Source organism: Coccinella septempunctata, chromosome 5, assembly GCF_907165205.1.
Source record: "Coccinella septempunctata chromosome 5, icCocSept1.1, whole genome shotgun sequence".
NCBI classification, from domain to species: Eukaryota; Metazoa; Arthropoda; class Insecta; order Coleoptera; family Coccinellidae; genus Coccinella; species Coccinella septempunctata.
The window spans coordinates 15394641-15419360 of NC_058193.1; the positions used below are offsets into that span (position 1 = coordinate 15394641).

General features: G+C 35.6%; 1 protein-coding gene and 1 long non-coding RNA gene across 2 annotated transcripts; one reads left to right on the forward strand and one right to left on the reverse strand.

Moving 5' to 3' along the window:
* The first annotated feature begins 523 nt into the window (after positions 1-523).
* On the forward strand, positions 524-1396 carry LOC123312933. Its single transcript, XR_006537704.1, has 2 exons — positions 524-912; positions 1091-1396. It is a non-coding gene; the product is annotated as an uncharacterized LOC123312933 (long non-coding RNA).
* Positions 1397-11222: 9826 nt separating this feature from the next.
* On the reverse strand, positions 11223-12974 carry LOC123314035 (jerky protein homolog-like). Its single transcript, XM_044899147.1, has 2 exons — positions 12749-12974; positions 11223-12553 (listed from the first exon to the last, which is right to left on the reverse strand). Exon 2 carries the CDS (start codon positions 12531-12533, stop codon positions 11223-11225), a length of 1311 nt encoding a protein of 436 aa, XP_044755082.1. The 5' UTR covers positions 12534-12553; positions 12749-12974.
* Positions 12975-24720: the final 11746 nt, after the last annotated feature.

The window sequence follows — 24720 nt, forward strand, 5'->3', positions numbered from 1 at the left end:
TTTTTTTGACTAATTTCGAAACTGTCATCATAGAAATACCTTGTCATTTTGACAATTGAATGAATGTAAATTAGACTGGGAATCTACATTGACCTTGCCCTTTCGCATGTGTGGCTAAGCTTCTCGAGAACGGTCAAGAGTCTGTAAAATTGTTTCAGACAAAAGTTGTGTAGAATTTTATTACCTGCAACTTTCATAATGAATTCAAAAACGATTAGAGGTACAGGCAGGGAAATATTCGAAAAAAGAGGAATTTTTATCATCTTCAAAGTGTCAGATTAAGAAACCCCCCCCCCTGATTAGTGTCAGATTAATGAGTCAGCACGTTTACAACACCGAAATTAAAAATATGTATGAAAATTTGACACGCTCGAGTATGTACAAGTAACGATTTTTTTTTACATTTTCAAAGGACTGCTGTGACCTTATGTCATGTATAAATTTTCAGTCCCTTGAAAAGTAGCTTCCTTTGGGTCCAATTAACATATCCTCCAAAAATGTGACTCGCTGGGAAATTTTTTTTTTACCATTTTCAACTCTTCCGTACGGCCAGTGCCACCGCGCAAACTGTCAGATAAGCATTAATTCATTATCAGAGATACATAGGGCATATACAGTATCGTAATCCGATACGCTTGAGTATTTACACCTGACGATTTTTTTACATCTTTGAGACCCTGGAGACGCTGTCCCCACCGCTGAAAGTGCATACATCATAGAACCTTTTTTTCTTTCTACCATCTAATCTTCAAAATCCACTAGGTCTCCACGACGCTCGGGTAAATCCCGATTTAGCATCGTCGGCTCTCCAACTATTGAACCACCTTGGACCTCTCATATTGAATAGGCCACTCCAAGCCGCTGTTAAATAGACGTCAAAATAAAATTGTGAAGGACAAACAAAGGTGTTGTGTACGTAAAAATTACACATTATTTGGAATATTATTGTACTTCTAGTTAATCTACGTACATTGAAATAGCATTATTTTTGTTTTAATTTTGCTGGTGGTGTTGGTCCTAGTAATTCTTTCGATAGCAGTGTTAAATTTACGTTAGTAATGGTAATTAAAGAATTCAATAACTTTTGCAGGTCTCACATTTTAGCAGGAAGTCAATAATTATGCCATTCTTTTGTTGTGCTGTTAGATGTGGATGCCGAGGAAACAGAGACTGTTATTTTTTTCGTATTTCTGGAGGTATTCCTGTATTTTAGCCTAAGAAGCTTCACACAGAGACAACTCTGGCTTCAGATAAATAACTTGAGAAGGAGACAACAAAATGTTTGGATGCTATTATGACCTAGACCTGACTACTCGTTATATTTTTATACTCATTATATTTATGCTGTTTATTTTCTTATGAGTTGTATTTTGCACCGATTATATTTTTAAACTGTTCCTCCCTTATATTTTCAAATTTCATATATATCCTCATAGCAGCATTTTATCATAGGTTGGTCATGATTCCGTTTTCGACATGTACACCAATTCATCATCAGTGCTGACCCCTTTGTGAAAAACTTTTCCCGAATATTTTGTTCCATATATCTTTTAGTGTACGCTAGATAAAAGGCAAGCTTTTGTTCTTTAATGCTTTCATTTGCTGATTAAGTGTAAAGCTGTTTGTAGAAACTATATAAACCATAATACCACCATATTCCATCGGGACTGTAATTCTTTTGTTTCTTGAATGGTGCATGGATCAAAACCTCCAACCTTATTTTCTGGGAAAAACGTTGGCCACGACAATGAAATAGGCATTCTTTGTATTCACTGAAAGTTGAATCTACTACCGATTGCCAAATAAATATTCTTGGACTGCTCGATGAACTTGAATACCACTCTTTTGTACCTTGGAACAAATTTTTTTTTTGGTAATCATCGGAGGGTTGTAACATTCCGGAGCGAAGTTTTTCAAAAAATTTTATAATAAATAAACACTTTAATTCTTCTCAAAGAATAATACCTTTCATTTTTTCTGTATCATTCAGACACCCTCATTCAAAACGTATCATCAAAAGCCAACGTCTTATCTAACATTAACCATCCACTGGACCATCGAATAATGGTCTTATGGATTATTCTAGAACATATGAACATAAATATGAACAAGGAACAAAATACAGAAAGATAAAAATATATTTTGAGTACACAAAAGCATTTCTAAGAAATTATAATTAGATTAGATTAGAGCTTGAAAATTTTTGTCCATCTTATAAATAACACCTGAATTCTTCAGCAAGTTGTAATATCAGTGATTTTTTTTCAGTCTGCTTTGCCGCACTGAGCGCTGGTACAGTGCTGGCATGGTCATCTCCAGCCATTACGGAATTATCTGCTGCAAAATCTCTAAACAATGTGCATCAAAAACACGGATTGAAAAATGAGTCTGACAACCACCTACAGTTGACAAAAAAAGAAGAGGCTTTACTTGGTTCTATTTTGAACTTGGGCGCATTGATATATGCCATCCCCACAGGCCTCATAGCTGATAAATATGGTAGAAAGATGGCTATCTATCTATCAGCCTTGTCATTTCTTTCGGGGTGGTTCTTCATTGTTATTGCTGTAAATGTAACAATGCTATTAGTAGCGAGATTCTTAGGAGGTATGGGTTTGGGTGCTATATGTGTTGCAGCACCTATGTATATAGGAGAAATAGCTGAAAACTCAATGAGATCAACATTGTCGTCTTATTTCCAAATATTTCTTAGTTTTGGCGTGTTCGTTACTTTCACCGTAGGCTCAATTACAGATTATGTTACAATGTCTGTTTTTCTTGCAATTTTTCCTACCATTCTTCTTTTAATTTTTCCGTTCGTTCCGGAATCTTATGTTTATTTCATGAAAATTGGGAAAATGAAAGAAGCTGAAGAGAGTCTCATTCGTTTCAGGGGTCATAAGCATTGTTATGACATAGAGGGTGAAATGAAAATAATCCAACAAGAAATAGAAAATAACTGTAATGAGTCAAGAAATTTTTGCGATATAGTTTCGAAGAAATCAAACCGTAATGGAATGATTTCCGTTTTAGGAATGTTAACTTTCCAGCAACTATGCGGTGTGAACGCTATCACCTTCTACACAGAGCAAATATTTGCTGAGGCACGTGATGGTTTAGATCCTAGTATTGGAGCAATCATAATGGGCGCTCTCCAGTGCCTTGGAGGTTTTTTAGGTATAATTTTCATAGAAAGGGCTGGTCGAAAATATTTACTTATTCTATCTTCGATGGGAATGATGACGGCACTTTGTGTTCTTGGTGTCTTTTTTCACGTCCAACATTTGAAATTTGATATTTCGAAATATAGCCTTGCGCCAATATTTTCCGCTGCATTATTTATAATCGCTTTTACGATAGCTTACGGATCCATTCCATATATGATGATGCATGAGCTGCTTTCACCTGAAATAAGGGGCATAGGCAGCGGAGTAGCTATTGTTGTCTGTTGGGTTACTTCATTCCTTATCACTTATTCTTTTCCCTTAGCATTAGCAACCATTGGAAATTATATGACCTTCTACATTTTGGCAGCTATTAATGCAATGGCTGTTGTTTTTGTTATATTATTCGTGCCAGAAACTAAAGGAAGAACATTGATGGAGATTCAAGAACTGCTAGGAAAATGATAAAAAAATTTTAAGTTTTATCACTTTCGTAGGAAATTTATTCAAAATGTCCATAACAAATTGTCTGATCAATTTCGACTGAAGTCTTACTTTCCATACATTTGTAAATAAATTGTTAATATAGATCACATAAAAATAACTCTGATGTATTTTAATTCAATATGATTATTTACCTACCGCGTATCCCAGGATTAATGAGAATAAATTTGAATATTGGTTAAGAATCTCAAAATGAGAAGAAAAATTTTCATGGAGTCATGCCGAGAAAACGGTCCGTTGGAAAGTTACGTAGGTTCAAAGATGCCGACATGAATATGGATTTTTTCATTTTTTTCAGAGGCACAGGAAGAATTTTAGCAGTGGTATAATTCATATACATATGCACCTGCAACTCAATTTTTACTCATCCACCAAAGCTAAAACGGAATGAAATCGACACACCTTTTTTTCCACCATAACTTTTCATTCAGGCTTTGAATATTATGGGTAAATGAACAGTTCAACGACAAAAGGCTATGAAAAGTATTTGAATCTATCGGAATGGCTGAAATTCACATTCGGAGTATTAATTCAACCAACGGGTTTCGACTAAATGAAACTGAGGACCTTTTGTTGGAAGCCAGTGGCGGCAGCGAAGAAGTAAATAAATTGTTGCGACGCACAGTGGGGCAAGATACCCGAAAAGTTGGCAAAAAATCAAAAAATTTAAACCAGTTTCGGGAATCTTTTCATTCCTTGGTATCTGATAATACCCTTTTTTCCCCTACTGAACATTTCAAAGACGTGCTAGATAGCCATGAATGTCAATGTATGAAAATTTTTGCGATAAGCTGTCAACCTAAATTCATTGTTACCTCAACTTTGAATAGTTATTTGATCATATTCCGTTATAATATCATAAAACTAAATATGAAAGCTTCCACCTTAGGTAAGTGATGTTAATTTCACCGCATTGAAATCATTCAATATTTCAAATTAATAGGTCAATAATGCATTTTTATAAAATTTGTTTATAGTACTAACGTCCAGTTTCATAATCAAATTTAAAGTCACTTTAAGCTTAAAGCTTCCTTTAATGTCATTTTCAGTAGGGTTAAAGGAAGCTTTAAAGTTAAAGACGCTTTAGGTTTGATTATGAAACCGGCCGTTAAAGTTCGGCATATCACTCTTATATTTTGTTATGGAGCTCCATCAGATACCGTTTTCATTTTATGTTCAATCTGAAGCTTAAGAAATCAAACATATGCTAATCTATATTTGCCTTTTGGCACCTTTTAATGTAGAAAAGATATTAATAGTGGGTAGTTTCGGTGCATAACACCAACTCGCCCATAAAATCAGCTCATCTTTCTACTATATTTAATTCATTTGTACCTTGATGCAGGAAGTAATATAATAATAATAATAATAATAATAAAGGTCTTTATTCCTTCAAAATAAATCCATACACAGGAAAATACATTAAATCTAAAAAGAAGGTAAAGGCGAGATTCAGTGAACTCAATAAGTGCACTGTTCTATCTAACCTTAGATTCGTACAAGAGCCGTTATAAAAAAAAAATCATATGTGCAAGCAATAACAAATATACAACAACAAAAATATTTACTTCTCCCTCTAAATCTAAAAATCCATAAATCTAACCCTACATATATTTACTATATCAATATTCCTGATTGTTCATCAAATAGTTTCCTGAAAAGTGAGATCTTAAAGCGGTTATCGTTGGTTATAGTTCTGATGTTCACAGGCAGACCGTTAACAACTTGCGCCACTCTATAGGAAAACGAACGCCTGAATAACTCAGTAGAGAAAACAGGTGGCGTCAAGGTGCCCTTAAAACGAATGTTCAAATTATGGACATCAGAACGAAAAGTAATCTTATTGTACAGGTATGGAGGGGTTCTAGTGTTGATTATTTTCATGAATAAGATTGCGGAATGGAGATGTCTTCTATTACTCATATTCAGCCAGTTGACAACACCAAGAGTGTGACTGATTCTTTCATATTTCCTTATCCCGAAAATGAGTCGTAGGCAAGAATTCTGTAGCTTTTGTATTCTATTTTTATCTAAGGCGCTCAAGCAGGGATTGTAGACGACATCTGCATAATTCAAATGTGAGAGGACAACTGAGTCACAAACTAATCTTCTCAATTTCGTGTTCAAAAGTTCTCGATTCTGATAAACCAACCTTAACATCCCAAACGCTTTCTGCAAGCAGGCAGAAACATGATCAGTAAATCTCAGGTCTTGATCTATCCAAACTCCCAAACTCTTGACTCTCGGTGACAAGCTTATATTCTCTCCGTCCATCACCACCGAATCGCCAACAGCCTCAAACCGCAGTCTATCATTACTCCTTCCGAACAGTATTGCTACCGTTTTAGTCGCATTGAGATGCAGACAGTGCCTTCTAGAGATTTCGAGTATTATACTCAAATCGAAGTTCAACGCAGCAACGGCCTGAGCGGCCTCATCAGGATAGAAAGACAAATAGAGCTTGCCGTCATCTGCATAGTAGTGTGACGAGCAGGAAACAAGGTACTTCGTGAACTGGGAGATGAAAACAATGAACAAAACTGGTCCCAAAATCGAACCCTGTGGCAATCAAATCAGAAATAAAGTGTTCATTAATAACAACAATAATGTAGACCGAAAATATGTTAAATTCGAATCGCATCATGCGCGGTATCAAACGGAAGGTCCAAGTGCTCCAATTAAGAATATTATGTTCTCAATTTATATGGTGGAGATGAGTGACTTTCGCAGTCTACATTTTTTCCTTCTTTCATAGATTTTCCCACCAGTCGTCTAGACATGGTCAACCTCATGAGAAGGTGCGAGAGCAAGAATCTCGAAAACCAGTTTCAGTATTTAGTATCGGTATTACCCATATTGTTGAGTAACGAAATCAACAGAAAAAAATTCACATTATTCAAATCAAAATTCAAATCTCGATAGGTCATGGCGTCCCGTACATATGACGTTTTCATCGCGAGAAACAAGGAATGGCTAGAGACAGAGTATTGTTTTTCCCAAGTCGTTGAAAATCCATCAAGTCGTGGTCGGCCAGAAAAAGATTTCGAATCTAGTTCTGAAAGATCGAAGAGACTCAAAACCCAAGAATTGCGGGAGTCTACATCAGGAGCTGTACTGAGCTTTGCCGCTCAAATGAATTTACGATCTGAAGGTAAATCTGACGCTTCCCAAGTCATAAAAGAGATCACAACAACTACCCCAACAAGAGCTACAAAATATAAGGCTGCATATCAAAAGTCAATAAATTCCGAGCAGGATGTGTAATGTCAGCAGAAGATGCTCTTGACGTTATAGTAACTGGGAACTTATCTCGGCACCAATATGACGTAGTGAGAACGAGTGCTCCAGATAGATTCCCTTCATACAAGGTAGTACAACAAGCAAAGAAAAGTTGTTACCCTGACAATATAAAAGCTACAGAAACATCAGTAGAAGTAGCTTCACAAGATCTTCCGAACCACACCGTCCAAAGATTACTGCAAAGTATTGAGGAAGTTGTGGCTACTCTTGCAGATTCGGAGTTAAATAAACTTTGTTTGTTCACAAAATGGTGTTTTGATGGTTCATCAGGACATAGCTCTCACAAACAAGCCTTCCATGGTTCTGAAGCTAGCGATTCTGCTGTATTTGTAACATGTAGGGTACCACTCCGACTGACATATAAAGAGAAGTTGATATGGCAAAATCCGAGTTCTGCTTCGACTATATACCTATAAAAATTGAATTCATTAAAGAATCTGCACAACTATCAATTGCAGAGAAAAATAGAATGGATTTTGAAATAAACGCTCTACAAAATTCTGCAGCAGTAGTGAAAAACAAAATTGTAGGAGTAGTCCATAAATTGATATTCGCCATGGTTGATGGAAAAGTTTGTAATGCGCTTACGGATACATCCTCAACTCAGAAATGTTTCTTGTGTGGCGCAACATCATAAATGTTTAATAACATTGAGGACATGATAGGCAGAAGGGTAAACAGTGCTAACTTGGAATTCGGTTTGTCTGTATTGCATGGATGGATTCTAATGTTTGAGTGCCTGCTTCATGTTGCGTATAAATTGCCGATAGAAAATGGCAGGCCCGCGGAAGAGACAGAGATATGGTGGCTGAAAATAAGGCTAGAATTCAGAGAGAGTTCAAAGATCGTTGTGATCTAATTGTCGACATTCCCAAGCCTGGTTTTGGTAACACTAATGTCACTAATGATGGCAATACGGCAAGGCGATTCTTCAGAAATGCAGAATTATCAGCTGAAATTACAAGAGTTGACCTGTTGTTGATAAAACAATTCATACCGTAATGATAACTGTAGCAAGTGGATTTGAAATTTATATTGATAAATTTCGATCTTATGCCCATGAAACGGCCAGGTATTTTACCTCTCTCTATCCTTGGTACAATATGTCACCAACCATGCATAAATATTTGATACATGGATCTGAGATCATATCCTGTGCTTTGTTACCTATTGGACAGTTAAGTAAGGAAGCTTAGGAAGCTCGAAATAAGGATTTCAAAAGATACAGAGAACATAATTCAAGAAAGTGTAGCAGATCCAAAAGTAATCGAGACATTTTTAATTTATTTTTGATCAGTATTGATCCAGTTATCACAAGCAGAAGAAAAATTAAAAAGAGGAAAAAGGAAAATATTCCAAGGGAAGCCTTGGAATTGTTTAAGGTTTCATTTCCATTTGATCCAACATCATTATCATCATCAGAAGAAGAAACTGATAATGATACTGACTTCTGAATCAGATGTGTTTTTTATTTGAGTATTCCTTAGGTAATTGAATGATTTAAACAAAATGTAAAAAATTATTTTCATTAATTCGGATGATATTAACTAGTGTCCTCAGAATGGATCAAACAATCATTTTTTAAAGTTCAACACAGTTTTCTGATTTTTCGCCAATTTTTTGGGTATCTTGCCCCACTGTGCGACGTCTGGCGTTCAACGACATCAGCTTTCCCAGACATAGCTGCTCGAAAGTAGATATCTGCGTACATATAGTAGCAGGCTTAAGCTAGTAATTAAAAGCTGTGAAATGGATGTTCTTCGAGATTCAACCAAACAATTTCAACTCACACTCTGAATTATTCATTAAGAATTCAATCGGATTTGTGCATATTTTGTTCTCTCCTACGAGAGGTCATGAACACTATATGACAATTTTATACAGGATGTTCCATAACGATTTGGATCGTTTTATCATCTTCCGGATGTTTTATAAAAATATTTGTTTTTCATATGTACAAAATGCTCATGGAGTCTATTCTCGATGGGTAAGGATTATGTAAACCCGGAGTGCTTCGATGATCCTTTAGTTTTCCTACGTGAAAACTTCATTTTAACGGTAAGAAAACCTCATATGGGCTGCTCTATGACGACTTGGGTCATTTCCAGATGTACTGAGGTATTCATGAGAGTATTATTCAAGGTTTCGCTATATAAACACGCATATAAACTCATAACACATCATACGTCGTCAAGATGTCGGCGAGTGAAGATGAAGAATGTAATCCTTCTATAAATAAATTGAACACGGAGGAAGTAAAACGAAATATCTGCAACCAGTGCAATAAAAAAGTGCTGGACCCTAGGATTTGTATAAAGTGCGACGCAACGTTACATGAAGCGTGCTGGAAAAAGTCCAAAAAATCGTCGTCCTGTATGCACGATTCGAGCACCGATGTGGAAGAAACAAGATCTGTATCAACGCCTATAAATGACAGTAATATTGAAAACGATTATCTGAAAATGCAAGTAAAACGGCTTAATGATTTATTAGAAGAAGTCAGAAGCAAGAATCTTATTTTGATGCAAAATAACGATCTCCTTATCCAAAGAATCAACTATCTAAAAAATAACACTGGACAAAAAACATATAAACATGCGTTATCTTCCAACAAGCATAAATTGTCACTCAGCCTACTGAAAACAGAGACAGTAAAATCACCTGCCGCAACTCCGTCAGTTTCTGTGTCTGCGGCGTCTACGTCACTTTTGGAGGCAACATATAACAATGATGTCAACAAAGACCTAACCAAGAATGAAAATGAAAATGATAAATTATCATGGAGTACAGTTGTTCACAGGAAGAATAAAGAGAGACCCGGATCAACTCAATGGATAGAGAATAAACGCACACCAATCAATCAAAATCAACACAAGAAAATAGTAACATGTACTGGATCGACAAAAACGAATACAAATGTTAAAGGTGCCTTGAAGAAAAAATGGATCTACGTGGGTAGAATAGCTGGTGCAACTATTTCCGAGTCGGATATTAAAAACTATCTTTCTGATCTACAAGGAAGCGAAATGATCGAGGTTAAGAAACTACCCACAAGAGGTGAGAACTCGGCTTTCAGTATCGGTACTCTTGATGATACACTTTTTGGCAATCTGAATGATCCTAATTTCTGGCCAACAGGAGTCATCCTGCGGGAATTCAATTTTCGAAATTTTTTCCGGAAAGCCCCAAAAGAAATATCACGGTAGATAAAATGATATGCCTTTTCCATCAAAATATACAGGCAATAGGAACATCATTCCTAAGATTAGAACGTGGACCGTGACACGGGGTGAGATTGATCAATTTTAACTTTATTTTGGCCGTAATTTAGAAATTATTCAAACTTTTTCATCTCTAAGAGCTTCAGATATTTAGTTATGATCCAAAGAGTGAAACCTTAGCACTAATGTCGATATCTTTGTTGAGACAAATTAATTATCCTATAAAAAAGGTGTGATCAATCTCAGACAGGAGATGGGGTGAGATTGATCATATCAATTTTATAGTACTAAACAGCAGTGCTTTCGATAGGAAGTGATCAATCTTCACCCCGATAAATTCGGTCGAGTACTTTTTCCGTTTTTCTTGTTTTTTCAAAACGGGGTGAGATTGATCATGAAAGGTTAAATATGATCACACTGTTCTTAGTATATAATCCTTTATTTTATGAAGAAAAACAATTTAAATAACAAAAAATGCAATTCATAAAATATAAAAAAAATTAACAGGAAAATTTTCAACATTCCTTTATATTGATTTCTCCGCGGAAATGGTACTTTTCAATCCTATCAGAAATTTTTTCGAGTATCGGATCTGGTAGTATAGCCACCACTTCCTTGAAGGGAACCGTGGATATGTCGTGTTCAATTATCTTGAAAATCTTTCGCGATTCTGCGGATTTCAGTCCTTGAACTTCGATTTCTTCTCCTTCTAACACTTCTTTTACCATACAAACATAGCGAAATTCCGTCTTTTTTCTACTGCCAGACAAAAATCTCACCAGAAGAAATTTTCCCTTAGTGATGTTTTCCAATGTAGGACAGAAGTATTCAACCTCCTCTTCATCTTTACTGATGTCAATATCATTGTTACTGTCATCTAAATCGATGTTTATATCATCTTCACTCATCTCTTCAAAGGGTTTGGGTGCTGAAACGCTCTGACCGGGTTCTGCTGAGAGCAGTTTTCTCCTACGTCGGGGTTCTGAGTGAGAGCTGTACCTAAGATCTTTCAAGAAATTGGTAAGAGAGCACCTTATCTCGTTTTCATTAATGGCAGAGACAACAGTTGTCTCTGATTAATGGCGTCTTGTGGTAACTTTTCTAAAACCCTGTTGGGGTTGAATGGTGAAATGCCACAGGCCTCGAAACCAGAAAGTAAATTTCTTTTTATGGCACTTTTTTCTATATCTGGCCTTTTGGGTATTACTTTATCCATGGTTTGAAGTGTCTGCTTCAACAGCTTAGGGAATTCATTTTTTGGGATGCCAGAAGTTTTGGAATTTTGCATCTTCCAGGATGTTAGTGTTTTTCTCCAGCTTTCTTTCAAGGGCCTGAAAAATGCAACATCCAAAGGTTGGCAAATGTGAGTGGAGTTAGATGGCAAGCATGCAAATATAATATTATTTTTTTCACATTGTCTTAGAACATCTGGATTGAAGTGCGATGCTAGATTGTCCCCTATTAACACTTTTTTTCCCTCCAATCGCTTAGCGTGTGGTAAGAAACAAGTGACAAACCAATCATTGAAGGTTGACATGTCAATCCAGCCGTGTGAGGTCCGATTATATCGTGAGCCCAGTGAGCAACATGGTTGGTCGCAGCATGGGCTGCCCTTGGGACCATCTTCTGTCCAAGTGTCCCATAAATTTTCTGCCTTATATATGACGTAAGGTGGCAGAAGGGTACCTGAGGCGGATCCGCAAACCATAATCGAAGTTGCAGATTTTGAATGATTGCATATTCTTTCAGGATATTTGGTTCCCCTTCGGTAGATGCACATTTTCTTTCCAGGATCATCCGAGACATTAGATTCATCATAGTTGAAAATATTTTCAGCGGGAACATTTTCAATGGTTTTTCCCAAGTTTTCGAAATATTTTTTAATCGAATCAGGTGAAACTTCCGCTCGGCTCTTTTTAATATTACTTGCTAATATTTTACCGACAACACCTCGATGCCTTTTTAACAAGTTATTCAACCAGTCAGGTCCTGGGATATTCTCGTTGAATCGAGATACGGTTCTACCACTTTTGTCCAAAAAACTCTTGACGAACATTCTTAAATCCATAGCGCTTAGTGGATATCCCCAGTCTGCACAAGTTAAGACGCTGTTAATAATGACCATTTCCTCTTCATACGTGAACACAGGTTGCCCACCGCTCTTCTTGATCTTACATCCATGGTACCTGTTATTTAAAGTTCCGTAGGCCAATCTGTATTTCTTTGCTGCCTTTCGTAGCGATAATCCATTCTCCAATACGTCGTGCAACGCATTATTAACTTGTTCTTCACTGAAATTTCCGTAAGTTCTGGAACCTAACTTTCTTTTGTATGTTCTGCCCATTCTGAGTGATGTTTTCCAACCTGCGAAAAATAGTGTGAATTAATTTTCGGAAAGTACAAAACGTGGGGTGGGATTGATCACTTGATCAATCTCACCCCACTTAATATTCTCCGCCATATTTAAAAAACAGGCATTCATTAAAATGCTAAATAGATAAAATCACTATCAGAGCTCGTGACAGAAAATTTTTACAACACAAAAAGTAACAAACTCACCTCTGTTTTTCTTTTTCCACCAAAAGTATCCAAGCTATGAAAATAGGTCAAAAATTAGGGTCAACTTCACAACAATATATCTTCCTTCCAGTGTTGATCACGAACTAACAATAACGTGCACTAGTATTAGGCAACCCTAAGGAAATAAAAACTACGACGTACAGCAACTAACTCACATTGTTGCCAGTTTTATGTGCATATATGTGATTCAATGACAAGTGATCAATTTCACCCCGGCAGATCAATCTCACCCCGTTTTACGGTACTGCTGAACCACCAAGTTAATATAGCCTGTATTACCGAACATTGGAAATCTGAGGAGGAACTGAAAAACTATGTACCTGGAGGGTATAAAATAGCCACGTCATTTTGCAGAGAGAAAGGTCATCATGGTGGATGCGCAATCTATGTCGAAGAATTTATAGAATGCTTGGATAGACTTGATTTCAAATCGTTGAATTTACCTAACTGGTTTGAATGCTGTGCTACTCAATTAGTTATTGATAATATTAAGTATATTATAATTTGTATTTACAGGCCGAACACTACACCTAGCATTGATATATTTTTTGAGAAAATTAACATATTGCTAGAACAATGCCTTATTGAAAAAACCAATGTACGAGGATGGATTGATAAGTAGGTACCCGTGCTAGGCAACAGAGGGAACTGTAGGTAAAAAATCTGTAAACTATCTTTTAGTGCCATCCTTCAAACGACATCTGTCAAAATTTCGCACTAATTCATCGAGTGGTCTTGATTGACCGTCATTTCATAGTAAACAACTTCGTGATATTCTGAAAAATGGAAAAAGAGCAATATCGTTCAGTGATTGGATTCGTTTATTTGGAAGGGAAAGCGTGCGAGGAAATCAAAGATCGGTTCGTAGCTGTTTACGAGGACCTTGCACCTTCGATGACAACCATCAGATATTGGTTCAATGAATTCAAACGGTGCCGAACATCAGTGTTCGATGAGGACCGCTCAGGATGTCCGAAAGGGGTGACTACGAAGGATATGGTCGATAAAATCCATGATATCGTGTTGGCCGATCGCCGAGTGAAGATTAGAAAGTTTGCTGAGATGGTTGACATTCCATAAAAATGCGTGTCCAATATTCTACATCAACATTTGGAGATAAAGAAGCTATCGGCAAGATAGTTCCCCGTTTGCTGACAGTGGATCAAAAACGAAATGGTGTGACAACTTCGAAGGACTGTCTGCACCTATTTAAGACTAATCCAAGCCAGTTTCTGCAGCGATTCGTAACCGTTGACGAAACCTGGATCCACCACTATATACCAGAAACCAAGGAACAGTTGAAGCAGTGGACATCTCCAGGCGAACCTGCTCCTAAGAAGGCGAAGGCGGTGCCATCGGCCGGAAAGGTTATGGCCACTGTTTTTTGGGATTGCCAAGGAATAATCCCCATTCTCTACTAGGAAAAGGGAAAGACAATAACAGGGCAATACTACAGTGAATTATTGGATCGATTCGACGCCGCATTCAAGGAAAAACGCATCCTTACGTACCGGACAAAATTGCTCTTCCACCACGACAACGCACCAGCTCATTCATCAGCAGTCGCCACTGCAAAATTGGTCGAATTGCTACCTCACCCACCATATTCACCAAATCTGGCACCGTGTGACTTCTTTTTGTTTCCAAACATGAAAAAACGGCTCGGCGGAAAGCGGTTCACGTCAAACGAAGAGGTCATCGCTGAAACGGAGGCCTATTTTGTAGAGTTCAAGAAATCATATTTTTCACAAGGCGTGAAAAAGTTGGAATATCGCTGGGCTAAGTGTATCGAGCTAAAAGGAGACTATGTTGAGAAATAAATATGAAAAATTTCAAAAAATTGAGTTTTCTTTCCAAACACGGGTACTTATCAATCCAGCCTCGTAAAAATGGCAGGTGACTTCAATATAGATATTCTATCCCATTCTAAAGAGTCTAAAATGTTTCTAGGAATTTTAGATGAATTTGATATGAAGATAACAACAAGAGAACCCACTAGAGGAAATGCATGTCTGGACAATGTCGTTACCAACGTTGATGGAAATACCACAGTTATTGAGGAACACCTATCGGATCATTCAGGTCAGAAATTCATATTTAGTTCTACTTCACTCTTGAAGAACTTACAATCAAAACAAAAATAAATCAGACATAACTCTGAAGAAAACCACCTAGTTTTTAAAACGCTTTTAGAAGACTACATACAAATTACCTGAGAATGAGGTGGATGAAATGTGGAAGTTATTTTTTGATAATTTCAAAACTAATTTTGATATAGCTTTTCCGCTTGAAATGATAGATGTTAAGAAGAGAAGGAGAATAAAGACGACCAGAGAGATACAATCACTAAAACATGAGCTGGATATATTGTTCATCCTAAGCAGATATAAGCCTGAATTATTAGACCAATATAGGAAGCTGAAGAGAGCATATGATACTGCATTGAGTTCCCATAAGAGAAATACTTATAATAAAGTCATTGACAAAGCAGACAACAAGACGAAAGCTGTATGGAATATCATCAAGGAGTTAACAAACAAACCCAAAAAGCCTACTTATAAACTCCCTCCAAAATACATTAATCAATCTGAGTTTTTACAACTAGCAAACGACTTCAACAATCACTTCCCCAACATCGCATCCAGTATAAGTTCTGCATCCACACCTGAATTTGTAAGTAACAGAAATCATTCAAAATCTTTCTACCTATTTGAAGTCGATGAAAACGAGATATTATCAACTGTAGGTCGAATGAAGAATAAATTTTCCTCCGGATATGATGGTATCCCTTTCACTGTGGTCAAACATCATATTTCGTTTATAGCAACCCCACTTTGCTTCATCATAAATGCATCCTTCAAAGCTGGAATTTTTCCCGAAGCATTAAAGATGCCCTGCTATAAGAAAGGCAACCTTGATAATCTTTCCAATTACAGACCGATGAGCTTGATAACATCCTTTGCTAAAATTTTCGAGAAAATTCTTGTTGTCAGAATGCGGAAGTTCTTCAGAAAGTTTAACCTCTTGTCTAATAAACAGCATGGATTCACCAGTGGTAAATGTACAGAAAGAGCAGTGTTCGAGTTTACACAGAGGATTTTCTCTTCTCTTGAACAGGACAATGTTTCAGCTGGATATTCGTCGATCTTTCTAAAGCGTTTGACTGCGTTGATCACAAAATACTACTTCAGAAACTAGCAGAAAAGGGAATTGGGGGTATTCCATTGAAGCTGATTTCAAGTTACTTGTCAGAGAGAAAACAGATGGTTATTATGTTGGATGTAGGAGATGAGGTACTCTTTTCTTCCGAGGTAACATTATCGGTGGGGATTCCACAGGGTACTATCGCGGGCCCGATATTGTTTGTTGTCTATGGTGATGACCTTCCAGATACTTTGGAGCAAGAAATGACCGCTGAACACTTAGAAGTATGTGCCTTGGAGCGGGTAAACACCTCTGAACACTTAGAAGTAGATACCTTCTTGTACGCTGATGACACTAATGTTCTTATTTCATCCCATAATGTGGAACAGTTGACAAATGGCCTGAAAACTGCTGTCTCAACGATAAAGCATTGGTGTTGTCGCAATGCACTGACACTAAATTCCGAAAAAACAAATGTAGTATACTTCTCCAATAACAGGTCCAGCATCACGTACCCCGAAAGTGTCAGAGTGGATGATGATAATATAGCTACAAACCCAAATACAAGACTTCTCGGAATATCAATTGACAGATATTTAAATTGGGGTCCACACTGTGAAACAATGGTACCAAGGCTCAACTCAGTGATATAAACACTTAAGGCTATTAAAAACTGTGTAGATACCCAGTCAACCAGTTTCAGTCACAGGGAAGTTGTAGGGAATTACCACTGTGGAAATGCGACTTCACAATGTTGATTTAAAAAAAGGCCACCAGTACTTACTGGAGAGTGCTTAATGTCCGCAACATCGCATATCGCGGGTAATTACCCAGTACATCACATAGTAGGTGTAAAAAAAGCACCATAGACAGCAACATTGCGACATCTCATTTTGGAGGTTTTTGGAACGATTATTTTGACAGAATAAACTACCAAAGTGTATCCTCTATTGAAGTTATATTCATGTTCAATTTGATAATTACCATCGTGGCAATCAATTTGCACTCTATATTCGAGGCGCTCCGAGCAAAAGTGACCCAAGCTACAATTTTTCTGAAATTGGATTAATAGTAAGAACTGCCTAAAAATGAATCAAAATTTTATATACTCGTAAACTCAATTTCAGAAAAATTGTAGCTTGGGCCTCTTCAGCTCTGAACGCCTCATTTTTACCCTGTGTTTACTCTTACCTACATATACCGGGTGTCCCAGAGCTTTTAGGCCAGCAAATATCTCAGTTACCTGCGGAAAAAAAAAATTGAAAAAAATACTTGTCGTAGGAGACCATACGCTCTTTCATGCAGAATAGCAAAATCCACCCCCTGACAAACAACCCCCGAGAAACCACCCCTAACTTTTGTTTTTCAAATGGCACCCCCATGTTTGTTATGCTTCAACTTACAGTTTTTTTCATTTCTCATTCAATGATGTATCATGGTAGCTAGAATGGCATGCAGAATTATGGAAAATAAAAATACAAATGAAATACGAATTTATACGCTCAGCTGTATTGTTACTGTAACATTATACTAAAGAAAATGTTTTATAACATAAATTATAATAAACAAAAAGTTCTAACATTTTATTGACTCTTTTTTTTCAACATCCACTTTTTCTTGTCTCTACAATGTGGACTAATTCGATCAGTCCAATTAACAGTACCCACTAACGAATTCAATTTTATCGAGTGACTATCTTTACAACTACATATTATGATATATCATTGATTAAGAATTAAAAAGAGCTGTCAGTTGAAGCCAAACAAACATGCGGGTGCCATTTGAAAAACAAAAGTTAGGGGTGGTTTCTCGGGGGTTGTTTGTCAGGGGGTGGATTTTGCTATGCTGTATGAAAGAGCGTATGGTCTACTACGACAAGTATTTTTTTCAATTTTTTTTTTCCGCAGGTAACTGAGATATCTGCTGGCCTAAAAGCTCTGGGACACCCGGTATTTCGCATTCTGCTCTCATCCTCAAAAGGGAAATTGAACAACTATATGAATTACTGATATCTTTTTATTCAAGATTAATATGTTTCATACAAATCCAAATATATAACATAAAGAACGTATATCTTGTTATAAATCTTCATTCCACTTCAGGAACGGCATGGTCCAGCTGAAGAAGAAAAAATCAGAGCTGTATTGATAGTAATAAATTGAGTGTCATGAAAAATCGAACAACAGTAAAAGGTGATTTTTTCCAGCACAGTATCTAAAATGATAATTTGAAGTTCTATCGATGATTCAAATAAATTCCAAGTTTGATTTTGAAGGTTGTGAATATCACTTATGACTTAATAATCACCTAAATTCATATGAGGTATGTTGAAAGTTGAACGTTACAAAGGTGCAAAAATGGGGAGGATAAGGGGGCCAAGAAGTGATCATGATATAGTCATTATTTCAATAGGTTATATAACTACTCACCTTTTTTCTGCACATTAATTAATCAATCAACGTCAAGTTACACTTAACTAAAACGAAATTTAATAATAGATGAACAGCTCGGTTAAAAAAATTATTCTCAAAATTCATTCATAAAGATTTTGTTTGTTTATTCTCTCAACACAACGCAGTCACAGCACGAAACACGAATAGTCACACCACGTTTTGCATAGCGGGATTTAGGTTATGAGTTAACCTCGAGACCACGTGTTGATAAATAGAACATTTCAGACAGTTACTGAAAGTTTTTCTTAGAGAAGTCGCTGGGTAGAGTTCATCGAAATTCATTCACAACACATCATTTCATGTTCTAAAAATATCACAGATTCAATATTTCAAAAATATCAACAGAGAGAAGTCGCATAGTAGTAGCTATGTTCACTTCATCGGAACATCTCGATATGATGTTTCATGCAACAACTAGGGATCTAAAGTTGAGGAATTCGCAAACTTAACAATATGCGGACGTTAATGTCCACAATGTGAAATCTTGAGTACATCCATGAAAATTCTCAAAGAAGCGCTTCAATGCGATATTTTTGGGTACTCCCTGCGACTTACTGTTACATTTCTGGTTGACTGGGTATTAACATATTGAAGACATTTATTATGCTGACTTCCAGTCAATCTTTTCCTATGGTATTGTTTTTTGGGGTTCTAGTTCACAGGCTGAACATATTTTTATAACTCAAAAATCTGCAATGAGAACGATGTTTAATATTAAATTCAGATCATCATGTAGAAGTTTTTTTAGAGCAAATAACATTTTAACAGTGCCTGGTTTGTATATCTAGAGAGTGTTATAGTTTTTTCGTATATAATCCCACTATTTTGAAATGTACAAAAATGAGAATGTAACAAGAAGAATACATGAATATTTTTATCCAATTCATAAGTATTCTAATACAGAACGTGGCACACTATACATGGGAATCAAGTTGTACAATTTACTCCCTAAGTCCATTAGAAATATTTTAAAGTACGAGCCATATCGTAAGGCAATATATATGTTGATATTGAACTGTGAACCGTATACTCTCACCGAATTCAGAGAGGCTTGTAGGGTACATGTGTGAGGGTTCATTTTGTTATCTGTATGATGATAATTCTGAAAATAAAATTATTATTATTATTAACCATTTAGTTTTTTACATAATACTGTTAAAAATGCTATCAAATCAGCTAATGAATGATGCGAAGATATACTACGTGTACCATTTTGAGTAAGGAAGTAGTTCCGTAACGGTGTGAAGTTGGAATACCGTTTGACGGAAATAACCGAAGGCTTGGAAGAGTCGGATATAGATTTCTCGTAAAAAATCTGATGTGCTTCGTCGTAGTTTTTCTTGTAAAAAAATCAATACTGAGGGTTGAACTGTCAACCCCGACGTCCCATCCGAAGTCCTTTATTTATTCACAGAATATTCCTTTCGCCCTACCGAATCATCGCACTTATTTTGTTGGTGCTCCATAGCCCTTTTATTTGTGAAAAAATATTATGAAAAAAAAACCCTGCCGTCCCCTCCGAAGTCCGCGATTTTTTCACTGAATGTTCCTTCCGCACTACTGAATAATCGTAAGTTAAGAGTCGAACTTCCCACTCCACCGTCTCTTTCGGAGTCACTAATTTGTTTTACAGAAGATTCCACCCTATTCAATCATCTTACAAAATCTTTTTGTGCTCCGTCGCCTTTTTCCTTGTAGAAAAACAGAATGTTAACATTCAACCTCGCCGTCAAGTCCCATAATTTTGTGTCATTATATTTCTTTCGCCTTATTGAATCATCGTATAAAATCTGTTCGAGGTCCGTCGCCGTTTTATTTGTGAAAAAAATTATGAATGTTAGGGCTTGAACTTTTAACCCCACCGTCCCATCCGAAGTCACCAATTTTTTTACAGAATATCCCTTATTTCCTATTGAAATTTTTTGTGCTTTTCGCCGTTTTCCTTGTTGAAAAAAAAAACCGAATTTTAAGGGTTTCATCATTTGCCGCATTTCTTCCTGTGAACAAAAAACCGTTACATTTGAACGAGAAATCTATTCCGACCCTACGCAACTGGTCCAAGCCTTCAGCTATTTCCGTCAAACAGTCTGCCAATGTCACACCGATGGAAGTAGACTCTTTCCGGTATAAGTATAGGAAGTTGCAGAAATCTGGAAATATTTTAGGGAGAAAGTTCATTGACAAATATCCAACATGCAAATTGTGAGCACAAAATTAGAGATGTTCTCCATATACCCTTGTATAATATTAACCTTCAGAATATGAGCATTTCGATCTTACTCACTCTGTAGGGGTTAGTGTAATGGGGTACCATGCAATTCGACGTATGATACAAAAGCTTAGGGAAAAACCTCAGTAAAATAAACCTGTCACACGAAACGCAACCAGACCTAGATCAAAATCCTGGAGTATTCACAGGTTGAATACTCAAAGGCAAAATTGTGCTGTCAGTAAAAAATAACATCAACTCAAAGGTTAACCATACTCTCTCTTATTATTCCTACCCGCCAACAATAACTTTCCTCAACGGTGGCAATAAAGTTTTCGGCATCCCTTTGAAATCTAGGTACCTACATGCCACCGTCAATACTGTGTGTAGAGAGGGCTGCAAAGTGCAAGACGCTTGTTTTGCGCCATTTCCTGGTTCTAAGTAAATATATTGGTCCATATTCATTTAATAATCCTAAGGAAGATTTGAATAGTGTTGATGGTGATGGATCTCAGACGCAAATTTCGAATAAAACTAATTTGTGTTTCTTCATTTTTCATTTTCGTGTTCACTTTTTGGAAGGCTGTCTACACTGCAATTCTGCATTGGCTCATCAATTCATTGGTTTTTTGGAATCTTCAAAACGACTAGTATGAATTTCTTTAATTGGGGGATAATAAAACTACGTACTTCTCAGAAAGAGGAGCAAATATGTGACTTTAGAGGGGTCTAACCTTTTGCTCATTTATGACCCAAAAATTTGGTATTTTCGAATTCGAGTTTTTGATCTAGTATTGAAACCTGATTAGTGCTCATTACGAAACCGGAAATTTCAATTGGATCGGACAATTATACCAGGAGATATCGCAGATTGAAATTTGCCATTTTTGGAAAATGCCATTTCGAAGGTGAAAATTTAAACGAAGAAAGATAGGCTATCTAACTATGCAAGGATATAGTGAATGTGCCATTTGAAATAGTGGAAACTAGAGTAGGCTGTTCCGGAAGCGGTAGAGATCTGAAAATATTCGAGGAAGATTAAGGAGACGATTATAGTCGACAATCCCTACATCAAAATTTTCAGCACAATATTTGTGATTATATAGAGAACAGCACACAATTCTTAAAAAAAATATTTCTTTTCATATACCTTATCATACAATCGTAAAAATTAGGAGAAATCATTTCTGCATACTTCTGAAGTGTTTTTCAAGGATCCACCAGTTCTCTGAAGATAGATATACCGCAGTTGTGGACTAATAAACGTAAAATATAATTGATATAATTCTGAAGAGATCACTGCAGTGAAAAGCCAGAAAATCTCTTATATTCATATAACTACATAGTATCCGACGATGAAAAACTTTAAATGTAAGGATTTGTAACAGACGGTGATATACTTATTATTATTTTCTCCTTCATCATTAATTCTCAGAGATGTGAGTATAGGGGAAATATTGTGAATAAATAATTAACTGTAGTTGATATTGTATCCCAAGAGAATCGAAATACATAAAGAATATATGCCGCTTAAATAAAAACAGACACTGATATTATTTAAAATAATACTCACGCTATATTTCCTCTTCACCATTAGGTCATGCGCTTCAACTCCAGAACATTAGAATTTCTGTCATACATGGATTGAGAACTATCCGTTTTTATTTGCCGTTCTGAAAGCTCGAAGCTCAAATAATGTTGTTATATTTTTTACTGAATTTGATTTATTTTAAGGTTAACATGCATTGTGTCGAAGAAATTGAGAGATAGTGATTGAACAGTAAGTTGATGAAGTATAAACAGAAATATTTGTGAAAAAACTCGTTAATTATTTTCTCATATTTTGTAATAAAAGTACTGAAAAAATGTTACTGAATCAAGCAAGGAGTATCTTCTCCTTAAATAGAAGAGTTTAATTAATCTCTTCATGAACTTTTTAGGGTGCAAGAATTTACGCAGGAGCAAATCGTTGATTTCATTTTTAATTGATTTTGTTTCAGAGATTGGGAGTGAAAACCCTAAAAAGTTCATGAAGAGATGCAGAATCCTCCCAGAATAAATTTCAATCGATATCTGAAAGAAAGGTATGGGCCTTTTTCTATTTCAAGTTTTAGAAAATTGGAAGAATTGTACAAAAAACTATCCCACACGGAAAACAGTCTCACCTTCATGTGTAGATGCAGAGATAATAGATTGATTCCAAAATTCCTGAGAATTAGGCTACCATTTCGGAGTACTGGTTCGGAGAAGATTAAAAACAAGTTCGGTTATGCGTTGGTAAGAGAAAGAATAAATTTTCTCAGATATAATAAGGTAAGATTTCAACAAAATATATTAAGGTTAGAAGACGAAATTTTCCGTAACTTTGAACATATTTTACATTGTGTGAATATTTCGTATTTCCATGAATATGAGAAGAGCAAACGATCTAATTTCAAAAAATTTAATATACTAATGGAAGAAAACCAACAAAAATTCAACAATACAAAAATCAGTAACAACTTCATTAATAAAACGGTAATCAACTTATCTTCACGAAATTTGAATGAAAATGAAAAATTAATATTATCAAAAGGACTCAATTTTGCTATAACTCCAAAAAACATTCCAACATTAGATATAATAACAGCTATTGAAAAATCAGCCCAAAAACTTTCGCTTGATAAATCGAATGAATTTAGAGTACTAAATAAATTGTTACTTGATAAACCTTTTAAAATAAAACCAAATCTAAATAAAATTGAGAATAAAACTATAACTTCATTGAAAAATGATAATAACATTAAAATTCTACCTGCCGATAAAGGAAATGCAACAGTTATTATGGATTCAGGTGAATATAAAAGAAAACTTTTAGAAATTGTTGATGATACCGATAAATATTCCGAAATCAAAAAATATCCAACTTCTCTCACAGAGAATAGGGTGAAGAAAATTATTTCAAAAAATTCCAAAAAATTCACATATGCTCAAAAGAAATTTATCACACCATCTTATAGCAAACCCCCACATTTATACGGCCTACCTAAAATACATAAACCTCTTATTCCTTTGAGACCAATAGTAAGTTCACTCGGATCCCCCTGTCAAAATTTTGCTAAATATATATTACAATTTTTGAACCCATTAACAGGAAAATCAACTAGTTTTTTGAAAAATACTCAACACTTTCTTGAAAAATTAAGAAATTCTAATTTAAATGCAACAGACATCTTAGTAAGTTTTGATGTTGTAAATCTTTTTCCAAATGTTCCAGTTGATAAAACTCTTGAAATAGTGAGAACAAAATTGATTAATGATAGAACCATTCATGAAAATTCGAAATTGACTATTGATGATATAATGGAGATATTAGAAGTTTGCCTGAATTCCACATATTTTCAATTAGATGATGTTTTCTATAAACAAAATTTGGTATGGCTATGGGTTCTCCTTTATCACCAGTAATGAGTAACATATTCATGGAATCTTTCGAACAAAAATATATAGACACATACCCACTAAAACCAAAGACTTGGTGGCGATATGTAGACGATATTTTTGTGATTTGGCAACATGGTAGAGATGAACTAGAGAATTTTTTTGATCATATTAACAACAAAGAACCTACAGTAAAATTTACAATGGAATTAGAGCAGGATAACAAAATTTCATTCCTAGATGTTTCAATAAAAAAGTTTTCGAATTATTTTGAAACGAGCGTATACCGAAAAAAGACACATACTAATAGATATTTGAATTTTTATTCCAATCACCAAGTAAGTGTCAAAAGAGGTATCATTAAAACACTTTATGATAGAGCTAATTTAATTTCATCTACACCCGAAATTAGAAATAATGAAGTTGACTTCATTAAACATTTTCTTAGGGATAATCAATACCCAAAAATTTTATTGAAAAAACAATATTGAATTAAGAGAGAAAAATGACTAACCAAAATCGTAATAATGATCAGCAACAACCAACAAACCGTCAAGAACAACCAAATTTGTTGAATGTAATTCCTTATGTTAATGGCCTTTCAGAAAAAATAAGAAGAATCGGTTCGAAGTTCAACATACGAACTGTTTTTAAAACGCAAAATGATTTAAGATCTATATTAACAAAAACTAAACCTTTGAACGAAAAACAAAAATCAAAAAATT